Source organism: Artemia franciscana, chromosome 11, assembly GCF_032884065.1.
Source record: "Artemia franciscana chromosome 11, ASM3288406v1, whole genome shotgun sequence".
In the NCBI taxonomy this organism is placed as follows: Eukaryota; Metazoa; Arthropoda; class Branchiopoda; order Anostraca; family Artemiidae; genus Artemia; species Artemia franciscana.
The window spans coordinates 38,980,928-38,999,108 of NC_088873.1; the positions used below are offsets into that span (position 1 = coordinate 38,980,928).

Below are 18,181 nucleotides of genomic sequence, written 5' to 3' on the forward strand. Positions count from 1 at the left end.
GTCATTATTAGTTTTTTTCCTTTTTTTTTTAGTTTTTTATTGGTTTTTACCTTTATTTTAGCTTATTTTTCAGTTTTTTCCTTTTTTTTAGTTTTTTTTATTTTTTATTTTTTTTAGTTTTTTACCTTTTTTTAGTTTTTTTAGTTTTTTTAGTTTTTTAGCTTTTTTACTTTTTTTATTAGTTTTTAGTTTTTTTTTGTAGTTTTTGCCTTTTTTTAGTTTTTTCAGTTTTTTTTTTAGTTTTTTATTGGTTTTTACCTTTATAGTTTTTTTAGTTTTTAGCTTTTTTATTTTTTTTATTAGTTTTTAGTTTTTTTTGTAGTTTTTGCCTTTTTTTAGTTTTTTCAGTTTTGACGTCACCTAATCCAGTTTTTTCAGGTGACGTCACCTGACACATCCATCCAGCCATCCACAGACAGACAACTTATTTTTATATATATAGATATATATATATATATACTAGCTGTTGGGGTGGCGCTTCGCGCCACCCCAACACCTAGTTGGTGGGGGCGCTTCGCGCCCCCCCCCAAGCCCCCCCGCGCGCGTAAGTCGTTACGCGCCATAATAGTTACGCGCCATTGTAGTTGTGTCCCTATGTCCCACCTGTGAATATAGATATATATATATATATATGGTTTTAACTACGTAAAACTTGCGAATATACAACATTCTTTGCTGTCCCATTGTCTTTGCATATAAATAGATTGTCAGGTTATCCCCTGTTTCCCCCGGTGTCCCCGTTGTAGTTGTGTCCCTGTGTCCCGGTCGTCATTTATATTCCCTGTGTCCCGGGTCCCGGTCATCATTTGTATCCCGGTGTCCCGGTCTGTATATACATTCGTTTTTTAGTTTTGTTTTTCTCCTTTATTTTTTTCCTTTTTTTTTCTTTTTTAGCTTATTTAGATTTTTAGATTTTTTAGTTTTTTTTATTAGTTTTTAGTTTTTATTTCTTTTTAGTTTTTTTGTCCCGGTCGTCATTTATATCCCCCTGTTTCCCCCGGTGTCCCCGTTGTAGTTGTGTCCCTGTGTCCCGGTCGTTATTTATATTCCCTGTGTCCCGGTCGTCATTTGTATCCCGGTGTACCGGTCTGTATATACATTCGTTTTTTAGTTTTGTTTTTCTCCTTTATTTTTTTCCTTTTTTTTCTTTTTTAGTTTATTTAGATTTTTAGATTTTTTAGTTTTTTTATTAGTTTTTAGTTTTTTTTTCTTTTTAGTTTTTTTGTAGTTTTTACCTTCTTTTTAGTTTTGTTAATTTTTTTTTTTTACTTGTGTCCTGGTCGTCATTTATACTCCCTGTGTCCCGGTGCTTTGTTGATTGCTAATCGAACATTCCTTTTGTCCTGGTCGCTTTCTCTTTGAGTGTCGTCATTTATTTTTTTCTTTTTTAGTTCTTTTAGTTTTTACCTTTTTTAGTTTTTTTTTAGTTTTTAGTTTTTTTAGTTTTTTACCTTTTTTTAGTTTTTTTAGTTTTTTAGCTTTTTTATTTTTTTTATTAGTTTTTAGTTTTTTTGTAGTTTTTGCCTTTTTTTTTAGTTTTTTGTCCTGGTCGCTTTCTCTTTGAGTGTCGTCATTTATTAGTTTTTTCCTTTTTTTTTTTAGTTTTTTATTGGTTTTTACCTTTATTTTAGCTTATTTTTCAGTTTTTTCCTTTTTTTTAGTTTTTTTTTATTTTTTATTTTTTTTAGTTTTTTACCTTTTTTTAGTTTTTTTAGTTTTTTTAGTTTTTTAGCTTTTTTACTTTTTTTATTAGTTTTTAGTTTTTTTTTGTAGTTTTTGCCTTTTTTTAGTTTTTTCAGTTTTTTTTTTAGTTTTTTATTGGTTTTTACCTTTATAGTTTTTTTAGTTTTTTAGCTTTTTTATTTTTTTTATTAGTTTTTAGTTTTTTTTGTAGTTTTTGCCTTTTTTTAGTTTTTTCAGTTTTGACGTCACCTAATCCAGTTTTTTCAGGTGACGTCACCTGACACATCCATCCACACATCCATCCATCCATCCATCCACAGACAACTTATTTTTATATATATAGATATATATATATATATATATATATATATATATATATATATATACTAGCTGTTGGGGTGGCGCTTCGCGCCACCCCAACACCTAGTTGGTGGGGGCGCTTCGCGCCCCCCCCAAGCCCCCCCGCGCGCGTAAGTCGTTACGCGCCATAATAGTTACGCGCCATTGTAGTTGTGTCCCTATGTCCCACCTGTGAATATAGATATATATATATATATATGGTTTTAACTACGTAAAACTTGCGAATATACAACATTCTTTGCTGTCCCATTGTCTTTGCATATAAATAGATTGTCAGGTTATCCCCCTGTTTCCCCCGGTGTCCCCGTTGTAGTTGTGTCCCTGTGTCCCGGTCGTCATTTATATTCCCTGTGTCCCGGGTCCCGGTCATCATTTGTATCCCGGTGTCCCGGTCTGTATATACATTCGTTTTTTAGTTTTGTTTTTCTCCTTTATTTTTTTCCTTTTTTTTTCTTTTTTAGCTTATTTAGATTTTTAGATTTTTTAGTTTTTTTTATTAGTTTTTAGTTTTTATTTCTTTTTAGTTTTTTTGTCCCGGTCGTCATTTATATCCCCCTGTTTCCCCCGGTGTCCCCGTTGTAGTTGTGTCCCTGTGTCCCGGTCGTTATTTATATTCCCTGTGTCCCGGTCGTCATTTGTATCCCGGTGTACCGGTCTGTATATACATTCGTTTTTTAGTTTTGTTTTTCTCCTTTATTTTTTTCCTTTTTTTTTCTTTTTTAGTTTATTTAGATTTTTAGATTTTTTAGTTTTTTTATTAGTTTTTAGTTTTTTTTTCTTTTTAGTTTTTTTGTAGTTTTTACCTTCTTTTTAGTTTTGTTAATTTTTTTTTTTACTTGTGTCCTGGTCGTCATTTATACTCCCTGTGTCCCGGTGCTTTGTTGATTGCTAATCGAACATTCCTTTTGTCCTGGTCGCTTTCTCTTTGAGTGTCGTCATTTATTTTTTTCTTTTTTAGTTCTTTTAGTTTTTACCTTTTTTAGTTTTTTTTTAGTTTTTAGTTTTTTTAGTTTTTTACCTTTTTTTAGTTTTTTTAGTTTTTTAGCTTTTTTATTTTTTTTATTAGTTTTTAGTTTTTTTGTAGTTTTTGCCTTTTTTTTTAGTTTTTTGTCCTGGTCGCTTTCTCTTTGAGTGTCGTCATTTATTAGTTTTTTCCTTTTTTTTTTAGTTTTTTATTGGTTTTTACCTTTATTTTAGCTTATTTTTCAGTTTTTTCCTTTTTTTTAGTTTTTTTTTATTTTTTATTTTTTTTAGTTTTTTACCTTTTTTTAGTTTTTTTAGTTTTTTTAGTTTTTTAGCTTTTTTACTTTTTTTATTAGTTTTTAGTTTTTTTTTGTAGTTTTTGCCTTTTTTTAGTTTTTTCAGTTTTTTTTTTAGTTTTTTATTGGTTTTTACCTTTATAGTTTTTTTAGTTTTTTAGCTTTTTTATTTTTTTTATTAGTTTTTAGTTTTTTTTGTAGTTTTTGCCTTTTTTTAGTTTTTTCAGTTTTGACGTCACCTAATCCAGTTTTTTCAGGTGACGTCACCTGACACATCCATCCACACATCCATCCACACATCCACAGACAGACAACTTATTTTTATATATATAGATATATACTAGCTGTTGGGGTGGCGCTTCGCGCCACCCCAACACCTAGTTGGTGGGGCGCTTCGCGCCCCCCCAAGCCCCCCCGCGCGCGTAAGTCGTTACGCGCCATATTAGTTACGCGCCATTGTAGTTGTGTCCCTGTGTCCCACCTGTGAATATAGATAGATTTATATATGTGTTTCAAACTACGTAAAAATTGCGAATATACAACATTCTTGGCTTTCCCATTGTCTGTCCATATACAAAGCCGTATGTACTAATAATGACGTCATATGCAAACGCTCTTTTTACAAACAAACAAACATGCATACACACAACTCGTTTTTATATAGATAGATAGATAGATAGATACAATACAAATTAACTACGTAAAACTTGTGAATATACAACAGTCTTCGCTGTCCCATTGTCTGTGTTGCAATCTTTTAAATTGAAAAAGCAGATCCGTTGGAATCATGGGAATGCGAGGAATAAGAACAGCCTCACCCTCATAAGGCCCTGTCAAGATTGTGGCCTCTATTAGGTTTTCCATTGTTTTTTTTTTTTACGGCAAGTCGCGTGCCATTGCAAAGCTTTGGTGGGTTGATATTTCTTAAAAGTATTATTGGTAATTTTTTTAATGATTGACCTTGAGCTTTGTTAATGGTGATTGTAAATGCTAATCGAATTGGGAATTGCAATCTTTTAAATTGAAAAGGCAGATCCGTTGGAATCATGGGAATGCGAGGAATAAGAACAGCCTCACCCTCAAAAGGCCCTGTCAGGATTGTGGCCTCTATTAGGTTTTCCATTGTTTTTTTTACGGCAAGTCGAGTGCCATTGCATACCGCCCCTTGAACATGCAACATATAATTGTCCATGGGAACATGATTCTAATGATTGCCCTTGAGCTTTGTTGATGGTGATTGCTAATCGAACATTGCATGTGTCCCCGTCGTCATTTATATATCCCCCCTGTGCCCCCGGCGTCACCGTTGTAGTTGTGTCCCTGCGTCCCGGTCGTCATTTATATTCCCTGTGTCCCGGTCGTCATCCCGGTATACATTCATTTTTGAATTGGTATATGATGAAATAAATTTTTAATTTTTTCCCTTTTTTTCTTTTTAGTTTTTTTTATTGGTTTTTACCTTTTATTAGGTTTTTTAGCTTTTTTCTTTTTTCTTTTTAGTTTTTTTTTGAAGTTTTTATCTTTTTAGTTTTTTTATTTTTATTCATATTTTTTTAGTTTTCTTTTTCTCCTTTATTTTTCAGTTTTTTTTCCTTTTTTTAGTTTTTTTTCTTTTTTAGTTATTTTAGTTTTTACCTTTTTTAGTTCTTTTTAGTTTTTTAGCTTTTTTCAGTTTTTTTTATTAGTTTTTAGTTTATTTTATGGTTTTTCCTTTTTTAGTTTTTTTTAGTTTTTTACTTTTTTTCTTTTTAGTTTTTTTTATTGGTTTTTGCCTTTTTTTAGCTTTTTTATTTTTTTTTTCGTTTTTTCTTTTTAGTTTTTTTTGTAGTTTTTATCTTTTTTATTTTTTTTTTATTTTTATTCATATTGTTTAGCTTTCTTTTTATCTTTTATTTTTCAGTTTTTTCCTTTTTATCTTTTATTTTTCAGTTTTTTCCTTTTTTTTATTTTTTTTCTTTTTTAGTTTTTAGTTTTTTTTTAGTTTTTTACCTTTTTTTAGTTTTTTTAGTTTTTTCAGTTTTTTAGCTTTTTTAGTTTTTTTTATTAGTTTTTAGTTTTTTTTGTAGTTTTTGCCTTTTTTTAGTTTTTTCAGTTTTTTTTAGTTTTTAGTTTTTTACCTTTTTTTAGTTTTTTTTAGTTTTTTAGCTTTTTTAGTTTTTTTTCTTCTTTTGTATTAGTGTGAAATAATTCAGACGTCATATGCACCTGATCCACAGATCCACAGACAGACAGACAACTTATTTTTATATATATTATTCATATTTTTTAGCTTTCTTTTTATCTTTTATTTTTCAGTTTTTTCCTTTTTATCTTTTATTTTTCAGTTTTTTCCTTTTTTTTTAGTTTTTTTCTTTTTTAGTTTTTAGTTTTTTTTTTAGTTTTTTACCTTTTTTTAGTTTTTTTAGTTTTTTCAGTTTTTTAGCTTTTTTAGTTTTTTTTATTAGTTTTTAGTTTTTTTGTAGTTTTTGCCTTTTTTTAGTTTTTTCAGTTTTTTTTTAGTTTTTAGTTTTTTACCTTTTTTTAGTTTTTTTTAGTTTTTTAGCTTTTTTAGTTTTTTTTCTTCTTTTGTATTAGTGTGAAATAATTCAGACGTCATATGCACCTGATCCACAGATCCACAGATCCACAGACACCTTATTTTTATATATATAGATAAGATATAATCTGGCGTAACGGACAGACAACTTATTTTTATATATATAGATATATATAGATATATATATATATATATATATATATATATATATATATATATATATATATATATATATACTAGCTGTTGGGGTGGCGCTTCGCGCCACCCCAACACCTAGTTGGTGGGGCGCTTCGCGCCCCCCCAAGCCCCCCCGCGCGCGTAAGTCGTGACGCGCCATATTAGTTACGCGCCATTGTAGTTGTGTCCCTGTGTCCCACCTGTGAATATAGATAGATTTATATATGTGTTTCAAACTACGTAAAAATTGCGAATATACAACATTCTTGGCTTTCCCACTACTGGGAGCTTTCCGTTTCCAATTCCCAGCAATTGATCTGAAAATGTTTGACCAGAGTCATCGTTACACAGACAGACAACTTATTTTTATATATATAGAAGATATATATATCTATATATATAAATATATATATATATATATATATATATATATATATATATATATATATATATATATATATATATATATATATATATATATATATATTCTTTTTAATTTTTTGTAGTTTTTACCTTTTTTAGTTTTTTCTTCTTTTATATTAATGCTAAAACCAAGGTTCAAACCTGGAGCCTCTCGGAGCTAGAACCTGAAACATAACGCTTTACCAACTCAGCTACTTCGGCGTGAATACATTCGTTTTGAGCAGCTTCCTCGGGTGTTGCCATTGTTGTCCTGGTCGTCATTTATATTGCCTGTGTCCCGGTCGTCATTTTTGTCCCGGTATCCCAGTCTGTAATTTCTCCTTGAGTGTCCCGGTCGTTATTTATATTCCCTCTGTCTATATATATATGATATTGTTGTAAAAAATATGATACATGGACCTTGCAGTGCACTGAACGAAAATTCACCATGCATGGCCAAAGGAAGGTGCACAAAGTAATATCCTCGACTTTTAGTACCCAACACAATTACTGGCAATGATGGTTACCCACAATATAGAAGAAGATCTACTGAAGATGGCGGTAAAACAGCAATAATAAAGAAGCGTAACGGTACCACCATCGAAGTAGATAACCAGTGGGTTGTTCCATATTCCCCATTATTATCAAATACATTTAATGCACACATAAACGTTGAATACTGTAACTCCGTAAAGGCAATCAAATACATATGTAAATACGTCAACAAAGGCAGTGACATGGCAGTTTTTGGCTTGCACTCCGAAATCAAAGATATCGACGAAATCGTACAATATCAGGCTGGAAGATACATAAGCAGTAATGAAGCTGTTTGGCGAATTCTTTCATTTCCGATACATGAACGTAGTCCAGCTGTTGTTCACTTAGCGGTACATTTACAGAATGATAACGTGTTTATTTTTCGGAATCCAACGTGCAACAAAGAGCCCTGAATCCACCGGATACAAAGTTAACTGCTTTCTTTTCGCTATGCAAAAATGATTCTTTTGCAAAAAAAACTGCTGTATACTGAAGTGCCTTCGTATTACACGTGGAATACTAAAAATAAAGTATTTTAACGTCGAAAACAGGGTAAGTCAGACGACGGCCAACCTACCATCTTCAAAGATACCACGATATGACTCTTCACCGTTCACCCCAATCAACATGAATACTTCTTTCTACGCCTGCTTTTGGTGAATGTACCTGGTCCGACGTCCTTTGAGTATTTGAGAACTGTAAACGGTACTATACATGACACTTACCGTAGTGCATGCCAAGCTCTGAATTTATTGGAGAATGACCGACACTGGGATAACTGCATCAATGACGCGTGCGAAACGTCAACACCAAGTCAAATTCGTGCATTGTTTGGAATCATACTAACAACTTGCTCTCCTTCAGCTCCTACAGAGTTATGGGAAAAATATAAATCGAAAATGTCCGAATATATACTCCATCGAAAACGGTTAGAGACGTCAGATATGACTTTTGGTTTTACATCAGAAATTTATAACTACACTTTAGTTATTATAGAAGATTTGTGCGTATGTATGGCAAACAAACCTCTTCAGGATTTGGGAATGCCTTCACCTAATCGTACCGCTGCTGTTTCGACATGTGTAGAATTGGATCGTGAACAAAGTTACAGTACGAGTGATCTATTGTCGCATGTACAAAATAACATTTCCAAGTTAACGTCGGAACAAAAAGACATTTATGATACGATAATGGATTGTGTCGATAACAACGTTGGAGAAATTTTCTTTTTGGATGCACCAGGAGGTATAGGTAAAACATTTGTTATAAAACTGATTCTGGCATCAATTCGATTAAAAAATTATATAGCGTTGGCAATTGCGTCGTCCGGAATAGCCGCAACGTTGCTGCCTGGTGGAAGAACTGCTCATCCCGCTTTGAAATTGCCTCTGAATTTGCATTCTACAGAAACTCCCACGTGCAATATTTCCAAATCATCTGGGATGGGTAAAGTATTGCAGCAATGCAAACTTATTATTTGGGACGAGTGCACAATGGCACACAAAAAATCGCTCGAGGCTCTGGATCAATGTTTGAAAGATTTGCGAGGAAATTCGAAACCCTTTGGCAGCACATTAATATTGCTTGTGGGAGATTTCAGGCAAACATTACCTATAATACCTAGATCAACTCCTGCAGACGAAATGAATGCTTGCCTGAAAAATTCTAATTTATGGGCACACGTAAAAACATTAAAATTAACTACAAATATGCGTGTCCGATTGCAAAACGATGACTCTGGTCAAACATTTTCAGATCAATTGTTGGCAATTGGAAACGGAAAGCTCCCAGTAGACTCAATTTCAGGACGTATACAACTACCTGCTGAATTCTGTAATTTAGTGACGTCCAAAAATGAATTGATTGAAAAAGTATTTCCGAACATTCTAAACAATTATAAAAATAATAAATGGCTAAGTGAAAGAGCGATTCTTACACCCAAAAATATAGACGTCCACGAAATCAACAATATTATTTTGACCAAGATTCGAGACCAGGCAGTCCTTTACAAGTCAGTCGACACAGTTTTGGAACCAAATGAGGCGGTTAATTATCCATCTGAATGTTTAAATTCCGTGGATCTTTCAGGGTTTCCACCACACGTGCTACAACTAAAAATAGGCGTACCAATAATATTGTTACGTAACATAGACCCACCAAAGCTTTGCAATGGCACGCGACTTAAAAATCTTCACGTGCCAAGCATGCTAAAGCTCAACAATTTATAATAAACCTCAAAATTTTAAGTATCTGTTTTAAGGTTTTCGAATTACTTTAATCTATTGTCAAAATATTTCGAAATATTTATGCAATTCCCAGTTTTTACATTTTAGTTTGTTTTCTTTTGCTTCTTTATTTTTCAGACGTCAAATGCAAACCCTCAACACAAAAATACATACAACTTATTTTTATATACATAGAAGATACAATCTGGCGTAACAGACATAGTGTAACAGACATATACACACATACACAGACACACATACAACTTAATTTAACGCGCGCGGGGGGGCTTGAGGGTGCGCGAAGCGCCCCCACCAACTAGAGTAATAAATAGATTTATCAGGTAAAATTTTGGTTTCACCAGCTATAATAGTGCGTAATATAAAATTAAAAATTTTAAGAAATAAAAAGTAAGAAACGGTAAAAACTCGAAATGCAGATGAATTGAGCCATAATATGAATTCTGGAAATCCTGTTGGTTTTCTATATACAATGGAAAATTTCAATTTATGATAAAAATTACAAGGCTAGTTTATAGTCCTAATACTTTCAAGATGGCTTCACGTAGGACTGTCTACAAACTAATCATGAAACATCCTTTTCAGAGCCAATCGTTGGATTGATCCATGCTCAGAAGTGATACCAAATTAATTAAAAAAAATGAAGCAACCACCCTAAAATCCTTTATTTCCTATACTGTAAAAGTGTTCTATATTGAAAAAGCTTTTGAAAAACTCCTATATGGTTGGTTTTTGAATAAAGCACTAATTTCCTCTAATCATAAACACATGGTAAACATAATTAGTTTGTTTATTTGCGCTAGTTTTGCTGATATACAAGTTAGATAGACGGTGAACCAACAATTTCTGTTCGTTTCAACTTAACTTTATACTTTCCTCGGAAAAAACTGTTCAATTAAACAACCTGTCAAGAGGTTCCAATATTAGATATGATGATTGGTATCTCTAATTTCTTGATATTCTTATTGCTTTTTGTTTAAATATCATCTGGGACTAGTTGAAATGAAGATCTCAAAGCGTCTGAGAATTTTGAGGAAGCTAAGATACATTTTTACTAGATCTATTCTAAAAGTTCTTCTTCATTGCTTATTTATGTCTCAAGTCTCTTATTATCCTGCTATATGGATGCCAACTCTTTCTTTTTTTTTTAGACCTCTATCAAAGTTACATGCAAAAGTAAGGTTGCTTATACAGGATAGAAATAGTTCTACAACTAACCCTTTATTTGATTTAAAGTCACTTCACATTCTTTGTGTGTCTTTTGGAGGAAATTTCAACTTGTTGGAGTTGATTTCCCACAGCATTCATTGGTTCAACTCCCAAACAGCCACAGTGAGACACTTGAATTGTCAACAAAGAAAGTAATCTTTGGAAATATTTTAACCATATTTCCTTTGAAAAAATGTAAGCCCATTTCTTGAGCAGAAAGCATTTGCAAAATATATCCTGTCTTGGGATATGAAAATCTTCCCAATATAACATTAATGGAACCAAATTACCGGAAGATATTATTTCCCATGGTAATGTAACTGAGGAAATATACGGAGAATATTTTTCTAATCAAAGTTTCAATTTGATGAAGACTTGATTTATTTTTGCTAGGTTCCACAAAGAAGCTGTGCTTGTATATTTTGTGTATCTCCACATATCTAATGAGATTACTACTTTTAGAAAAGATCTTACCACATGTATTGAGATTACTACTTTTAGAAAAGATCTTACCACATGTATTGTGCTTTTATTGCTTTTCACTTATGTGGGTTCTCATGTGTAAGGCAAGATTGTTCTCCCGAGTAAAACTGCGCTTATATACGTCACTCTTGAGTGGACTTTACTGGTGTGAGCTCTAAGGTATATGGCATTCTTATAACTAAAAGTACTCTTGCATACGCCAAACTTGAATTGCTTTTCCCTATATATGACAAGAATGTTTTTCTCATTACAAATGTGCTTGCATGTGTCACATATGAATGGCTTTTCACCGGTGTGGGTCCTCAAGTCTGTGGAAAGATTACTCATGTTTTTAAAACTGCGCTTTCGCACGTCACAGTTGAAAGGATTTTCACCGATGTGAGTTCTTATGTATATGGCAAGGTAACCCTCGTCATTAAAACTGCCCTTGGATAAGTCACCCTAGAATGGCTTTTCATTGGTATGGATCCTGAGGGGTCTGGCGAAATTACTTTTGTCATTAAAACCGCCTTTGCATACATCACAATTAAGTACCGTTACACCGGTGTGGGTTCTTTTGCGTCTGGGGAGAGTACTCTTCTGATTAAAACTGCACTTACATACCTCACACTTGAATGGCTTTTCACCGGTGTGGGTTCTCATATGTGCGGAAAGATGACTCTTGCTATTAAAGCAAGACGCTTTCGCTTGCAAGCGTCACAATTGAATGGCTTTTCACCGGTGTGGGTTCTCATGTGCATGGAATTATGGCTCTTGTTATTAAGCCTGCGCTTGCATACGTCACACTTGAACGGCTTCTCACCAGTGTGGATCCTCACATGTTCAATGAGATGCTCACTTCGAGAAAAGCTTTTATTACATGTAGTGCACTTGTATGGCTTTTCACCGGTGTGAGTTCTCATATGTCTGGTGATTAAATGTGCGCTTGCATACGTCACACTTGAATGGCTTTTCAGCAGTGTGGGTTCTCATGTGAATGACAAGAGTTGTCTTATGTCTAAAACTGCACTTGCATACTTCACACTTGAACGGCTTCTCGCCAGTGTGGATCCTCACATGTTGAATGAGATGCTCACTTCGAGAAAAGCTTTTATTACATGTAGTGCACTTATATGGCTTTTCACCGGTGTGAGTTCTCATTTGTCTGGTGATTAAATGTGCGCTTGCACGCGTCAAACTTGAATGGCTTTTCAGCAGTGTGGGTTCCCATGTGAATGACAAGAGTTTTCTTATGTCTAAAACTGCACTTGCAAACTTCACACTTGAACGGCTTCTCGCCAGTGTGGATCCTCACATGTTGAATAAGAAGCTCATTTCGAGAAAAGCTTTTATTGCATGTAGTGCACTTGTATGGCTTTTCACCGGTGTGGGTTCTCATATGTCTGGTGAGTGTATTCTTTTGATTAAATGTGCGCTTGCATACTTCACACTTGAACGGCTTTTCAGCCGTGTGGGTTCTCATGTGAATGACAAGAGTTTTCCTATGTCTAAAACTGCACTTGCATACTTCACACTTGAACGGCTTTTCAGCAGTGTGGGTTCTCATGTGAATGACAAGAGTTTTCCTATGTCTAAAACTGCACTTGCATACTTCACACTTGAACGGCTTCTCGCCAGTGTGGATCCTCACATGTTGAATGAGAAGCTCATTTCGAGAAAAGCTTTTATTACATGTAGTGCACTTGTATGGCTTTTCACCGGTGTGCGTTCTCATATGTCTGGTGAGTGTATTCTTGTGACTAAATGTGCGCTTGCATACGTCACACTTGAACGGCTTGTCACTGGTGTCTGTCTCCGCATATTGAATGAGATAACTATCTTGAAAAAAACTATCATTGTATGCATCACACTTAAAAGGTATATCGGCGTTATAGAAAGTCTGGTGTCCATTATTTTGAACTATTAGGTGTCTAGCATGAATATTGCTTATAGATCGTCTCTCGTCATTTCGAAAAGATGTTTCATTTTTCTGATTTTCTGTGTCCTCTTCTTTTTTTTCTGGTAGTTTCTTCAGCTGGTTATTCAGCTTCTTTGTGGCTGGAATTTCTTCTAAAATGTCTACTGATGAGATATTTGCATTCGACTGATCAGTTTTAGTATAGTCTGTTCGAAACCGATTGTTGTGATTAGTGTCATTTCGAAATATGATCTCATTATCAGAGCCTTGTTCATTCATTGATTTCATCTTTGAGGGTTCAAATTTTGATTAACTTCATTTTCTTCGAGCTTTAAGTGAAAGTTGAGATGCCAAGCAAAGTGGGAATTAACATTAAAAAAGAGTTTTTTCAATCAAAGCTGTTGTGCTAATCTGTTTTAGGTTTCATGACAAAAAGAAATAATTCTTTACTTTAAGGATTTTGATTATAAATTGGTGCATTAAATAATTTTGACCTTGCTTTTTTAATTCGATTCATCATTTATGACGAAAGTCAATTTAATTTAATTATCATGGATGTAGCAGTAGCTGCAGTCTAGTAAAAAAACAAATCACTCTAACATCGAAAATAAAATGTTTTAAGGAAAACAAAAATTGACAAATATTTCTTATGCAACATTATTTTGAAAATTGTAATTTTCATTCAGATTCATCTGAAAATTACTTTGTAATTACGAAAAGAACCTCTGAGAGTAAAAAAATTCTGATGCCGTAAAAAATGAAATTCAGTAAAATAAAATTGTGACATTGATTAATTAATTAATTTCTTTAATCTGTGTCTTATACCATAACAAAACTATTGAGTTAAATAATACAGAAAGAGATTTAACTACAACTATACAACAAAGAAATTAACTAAACAAACATAATCAAGGGTGGTGAGGCAAAAATAAGCAAAGGCCAGAATACTGCAGCTCACCATACAGGACGGCCAGATTTGCAAGTGAATCGGGTACTCCAAACTTATGAGATAATTTTACTATTGCTATTCCAAGAGATACAGTAAAAACGTACAATATCTAAATCAAAAGACAGGATTAGCTTAACATTTTTCTCCTTTAAATCAAGATAAAGACCCGGAAGTTAGAGGAGAGAATTACATCAAAAACTAGAATAAAGCCTACCCAGCTCTCGCCTATTATTCCTCCCTCGAGTAGCTAGAGATTTCCGCTTAACTGGACCCAAATTTTCCATGAATATGCATAAGTCACATGACCAAACTTTTGAATACGTAGGCGCCAACCTCTCTACTCCTGTGTGTAAACGTAGTATATTAGAAGTGGCATTTTCTCGTGTTAGACGACAATGAATATTAAAATTTTTGCTACCACTTGAAAATGAATGACGAGCAAATAATAACAGCAGCTTGGCGCAGCGGAAGCGTGCTGGGCCCATAACCCAGAGGTCAGTGGATCGAAACCGCTAGCTGCTAACTTTTTTAAGTCCTGTGGTGGCGCAGTGGATTTGACCTTAGCTTGGTAATACGGGACCCAGAGATCGAATCACGCTGTAGGAATGCACTGCAGGGCCGACGCAGGGACCTTAGTAGTCAAGAAGCGTCGTTAATTCTTAAATAAATAATGTTTCCTGGAAAGAAGCCTTGACAACTACCAGTCAAAGGTTTTTTGTTTTGTTAATTAAAAGAGGGCCTTTCCGAAGCCAAGAGCGGGGGGTTAGGGGGGCGGCAGCCCCCCACAACAAAAAACCTGTACAAAAGAGTCTTTAAAAGCGGGGTGTTTGGGGGGCGGCAGCCCCCCAACTGCCTCTCCTAATTCCTGTACGTTTTAAGGTTCGACTTTGGGACGCAGCCTCTTTAACTCTTTAAGAAAACGAAGTTTTTTTCATATTATTTCCGTACGTTTTTCTACAATCCATGGTGGATGTAATTTAATAATTCCTGTACTCCTCGTACAGGAATTAGGACTGCCTCTCCTAATTCCTGTACGGTTTAAGGTTCGACTTTGGGACGCAGCCTCTTTAACTCTTTAAGAAAACGAAGTTTTTTTTCATATCTTGTGAAAAAAAGCGCCCGATAAGGGACTTGAACCCTTGACCTTAGGATTAAAAGTCCCACGCTCTACCGACTGAGCTAACCGGGCATGTTTGAAGTCGAAATACCTGCATGTGTATAAATATAACTTTTAAATAACTTTTAAGAATTTCAAAAATTAATTTCTAAGCTAGAAAATCGAGGGGTTAAGATTTTCCGACGAAACTTTCCAGGAAAATTACTCGGAGAATTCCGCGTCGAATGAGTCTTCGTACACCCAGATCCGATGTCGGCTGTGACCTGTAGGCGCGGCAGAAAAAAAGGGTTTCTGTCATTTTTCTCAAATAAAAATTTTACGGATTAAGACAGAATTTTTTGAAGCTTTCAGTCAGTCTCAGCATGTCGAGCTGATCATTTTGATGTACTTGAATGTTGAAATTCGTAACTTTTAACAACAAAAAACTTAACATGGGCTCTTATGGGGAAATGGGGTTTTTCTAAGCTAGAAAATCGGGGGGTTAAGATTTTCCGACGAAACTTTCAAGCAAAATTATTCGGATAATTCTGCGTCGAATGAGTCTTCGTACCCCCAGATCCGATGTCGGCTGTGACCTGTAGGCGTGGCGAAAAAAAAATAACAGGAGAACATGAACATTAAGTGGCTATGCGTGGTTTCTGGAAAACAGGGAAGGAGTTATCGGATCGAGCTGAAATTTTGCGGATAAGCTCCTGGGCCCTAGGGGACCTTAACTTGTGAATTTCAGTCCGATCAGACAACGTTAAAGGGGGGGGGGGTCGAAACTTTCGGCCAGATTTTCCCCATGAAGGAAAAGTCGGAGGGGGATGAAATTTGGCAGGTTTTTTAGTTGGAGCTCGGGCTACGAAATGCGTCCCTCCCCATCCCTCTGCGACCATTGGAACCGAAGATCGCTTAAAATTGTCGTGGTTCGCCTCTTTAAAGAGGCACGAGTGTGCCTCCTTGATTTGGACCATCAAATAAGACAAAATAAAAAAGAAAGAAATTTCGTGTTTCAAAATAATAGCGATAATGATTTGGTTTGTGATTTTGACATGGCTGAGGTCACCAATGCTTGCCATGCCTTTTTTAAAAAAAGCAAAGTTTTGGTAATATGTAGTTCATAATGATAAATGACAAGGCGAGGCAAAAGTTAAGGATCCAATCGAAGAAAAAGCAGTAAATAACGACGTTCAACATTACATAAGAACTTCAAGTGATTAAATAGCTAGAAACAATGACATGTGAATGTATAAGCATGTCAAGGCATGTCATGTCAAGTCACGCATGACATGGCATGTCAAGCATGTCAACGAAGAGCCTGATACTGGTTCAACCTCTGTTAAGAAACAAAGGATCGGCGGTGTGTTGTTCATAATGACAGAAGACAGCACAAAGCAAAAATGAATAGTCCAGTCGAATAGACAGCTGCAAATTAAGAAGTTCAATATTTTGAACGATGAAATAGCTACATATATAGACATTAAAGTTTCGAAGAACATTAACGAAGAGCCTGATACTGCATAAAATACCGTTAATCTTCATATTAAAACCTTTGTGAAGGAATTGCAGTAGTTAAGGACATTGGTAATTCTAAGAACATTGACGAAGGATGTAGTTATATAGGCTAGCTTTAAGCAGAAGCTGGCAAAACCACAAAGAGCACCAAAAGACGTAGCAATTGGGCCGACAGTAACCAAAACACCAAGAAAAAAGGTAATTTCACTAAGGTGTTCGCAAACTTAAGTTTTATTAGTATAAGAGAAGTATAAACAACAAGACATGATTTAACTGACAATTGTTGAAAATGATCTGAAAACAAAAACAAAAACGATAACGTTGTCTGAAAAAAAAAAATCTCCAACAGCCCGATTAGCCCGTCGATTATCTGTTCGACTGGTAATTTACCTTCTTTAAAGACCTTCAGTTCTTCTTGAACCTTCCTATCAAGTAATCTTTCTTCCATTTTGTGTATTTCTGATTTCGACATTTCTCATTTTTAAATTTCTTTTTTTCTGGAAATTTCTTCTATGCTGTGTTTGTAGAACATTCGTCGGAAACTTTTGCAAAATTTCTATTAACACTGGGAAATGATCTGAACCTACAAAGGGGAGAACTTCTACATTTCTAACATCCATCGCGAGACAAACGTCCACCAGCACATAATCAATAACACTCCCTTTCGTACCCGTAAAACACGTAAAGTCCCCCTTACCCTTATCTTTCCCAAACCTCCCATTCCCTATAACTAGCCCATTTTCTTCACAAAAATCTAAAAGCCTTTTCCCCCAAATACTCAACTTCCTACCTTCATCCATGCTACTTCTTGTAATCACGTAAGTCTTCGGAGCTGGAACCACTTCCTCACAAATCACTGTATCCACTACTTCTCTTTTCACGCTGGTGTACGCGTTAAAGTCTCCCAATATCATTAAACTGTGGTCATGGTATTTAAATTTCATTTCTTTGATCTCTTTTTCAAGAATATCCCAAGTATCTTCATTTGTGTAGGAACTGCTCTATGGTGACAAGTAAAGTGATCCGATCACTGTCTGCCGTCTGTCAGAAAAAAGAACTTTGACCTAAATTATATTTTCCGACTTGCTACTTAATTTCTGGTATTTCGTCACACTTTAGCAGGTCAATAACACCCACGTAATATCTTCTGTTCGACGACTCTCTTCTTGACACTTTTTCTACATAAAATCTGTCAAACAGTATTGATTCGTTGGGGTCATGCCAAGTTTCCGTTAAACACATAACGTCAAGTGCACACACATTTTCCGATACTTGCTTATATTCATTCTTTAGCCCCTGGACGCTCCAAGTGATCACTTTCATAGTTTGGGCATGGCCGTCGGCATGCTATTTCGAGTCTTCCATATTTTCATCGTACCGGTCCCTGGTTGGGTCCGGATAATTGATCCTGTAGTAGTCTGCTGTGCTTCTTCCTATTCTGACATTGGGGCTTTCGTATCTCGGACATCCTTTGTTTTCGTGCGCGTTTAAAATTGACTCTCTCTCTGTGGTCTCTGTGGACGATTATTCAGCCTATTGCGTTCTTCCGGGATGATCATCTGATCCGCTTTCCTGGCGGGCTTAGGCCTCGGGTTCGACCCAGATGATCCAACATTTACTTCTGTAGCACTAGTCTGACTGTTCAGTTCCTGGTGAATTTTGGCGGTGACCGCCGCGTTTACTACTGTCTGGGCCGAGGAGGCACTATCCATTGAGCTCTGAGAGTCACTTCAACCACAGTGGGACCAAGGCCTAGTTATATTTTTTCGGGTGACCTCTTTAACTTTTCTACTCTCTTCATCATAAACGAAGAGAGTTCCATCGACAAAAAG

At 35.0% G+C, this 18,181-nt stretch overlaps 1 protein-coding gene across 1 annotated transcript; it reads right to left on the bottom strand.

The window, feature by feature from the left end:
* Window positions 1–9,857: 9,857 nt before the first annotated feature.
* On the bottom strand, window positions 9,858–13,250 carry LOC136033387 (gastrula zinc finger protein xLCGF3.1-like). The gene has a single exon (XM_065714170.1). It carries the CDS (start codon window positions 13,072–13,074, stop codon window positions 12,010–12,012), a length of 1,065 nt encoding a protein of 354 aa, XP_065570242.1. The 5' UTR covers window positions 13,075–13,250; the 3' UTR covers window positions 9,858–12,009.
* Between the last annotated feature and the right edge of the window lie 4,931 nt (window positions 13,251–18,181).

Bases quoted from the DNA above. Each gene is read 5' to 3' on its own strand.
- LOC136033387 (XM_065714170.1), bottom strand. From the start codon at position 13,074: ATGAAATCAATGAATGAACAAGGCTCTGATAATGAGATCATATTTCGA.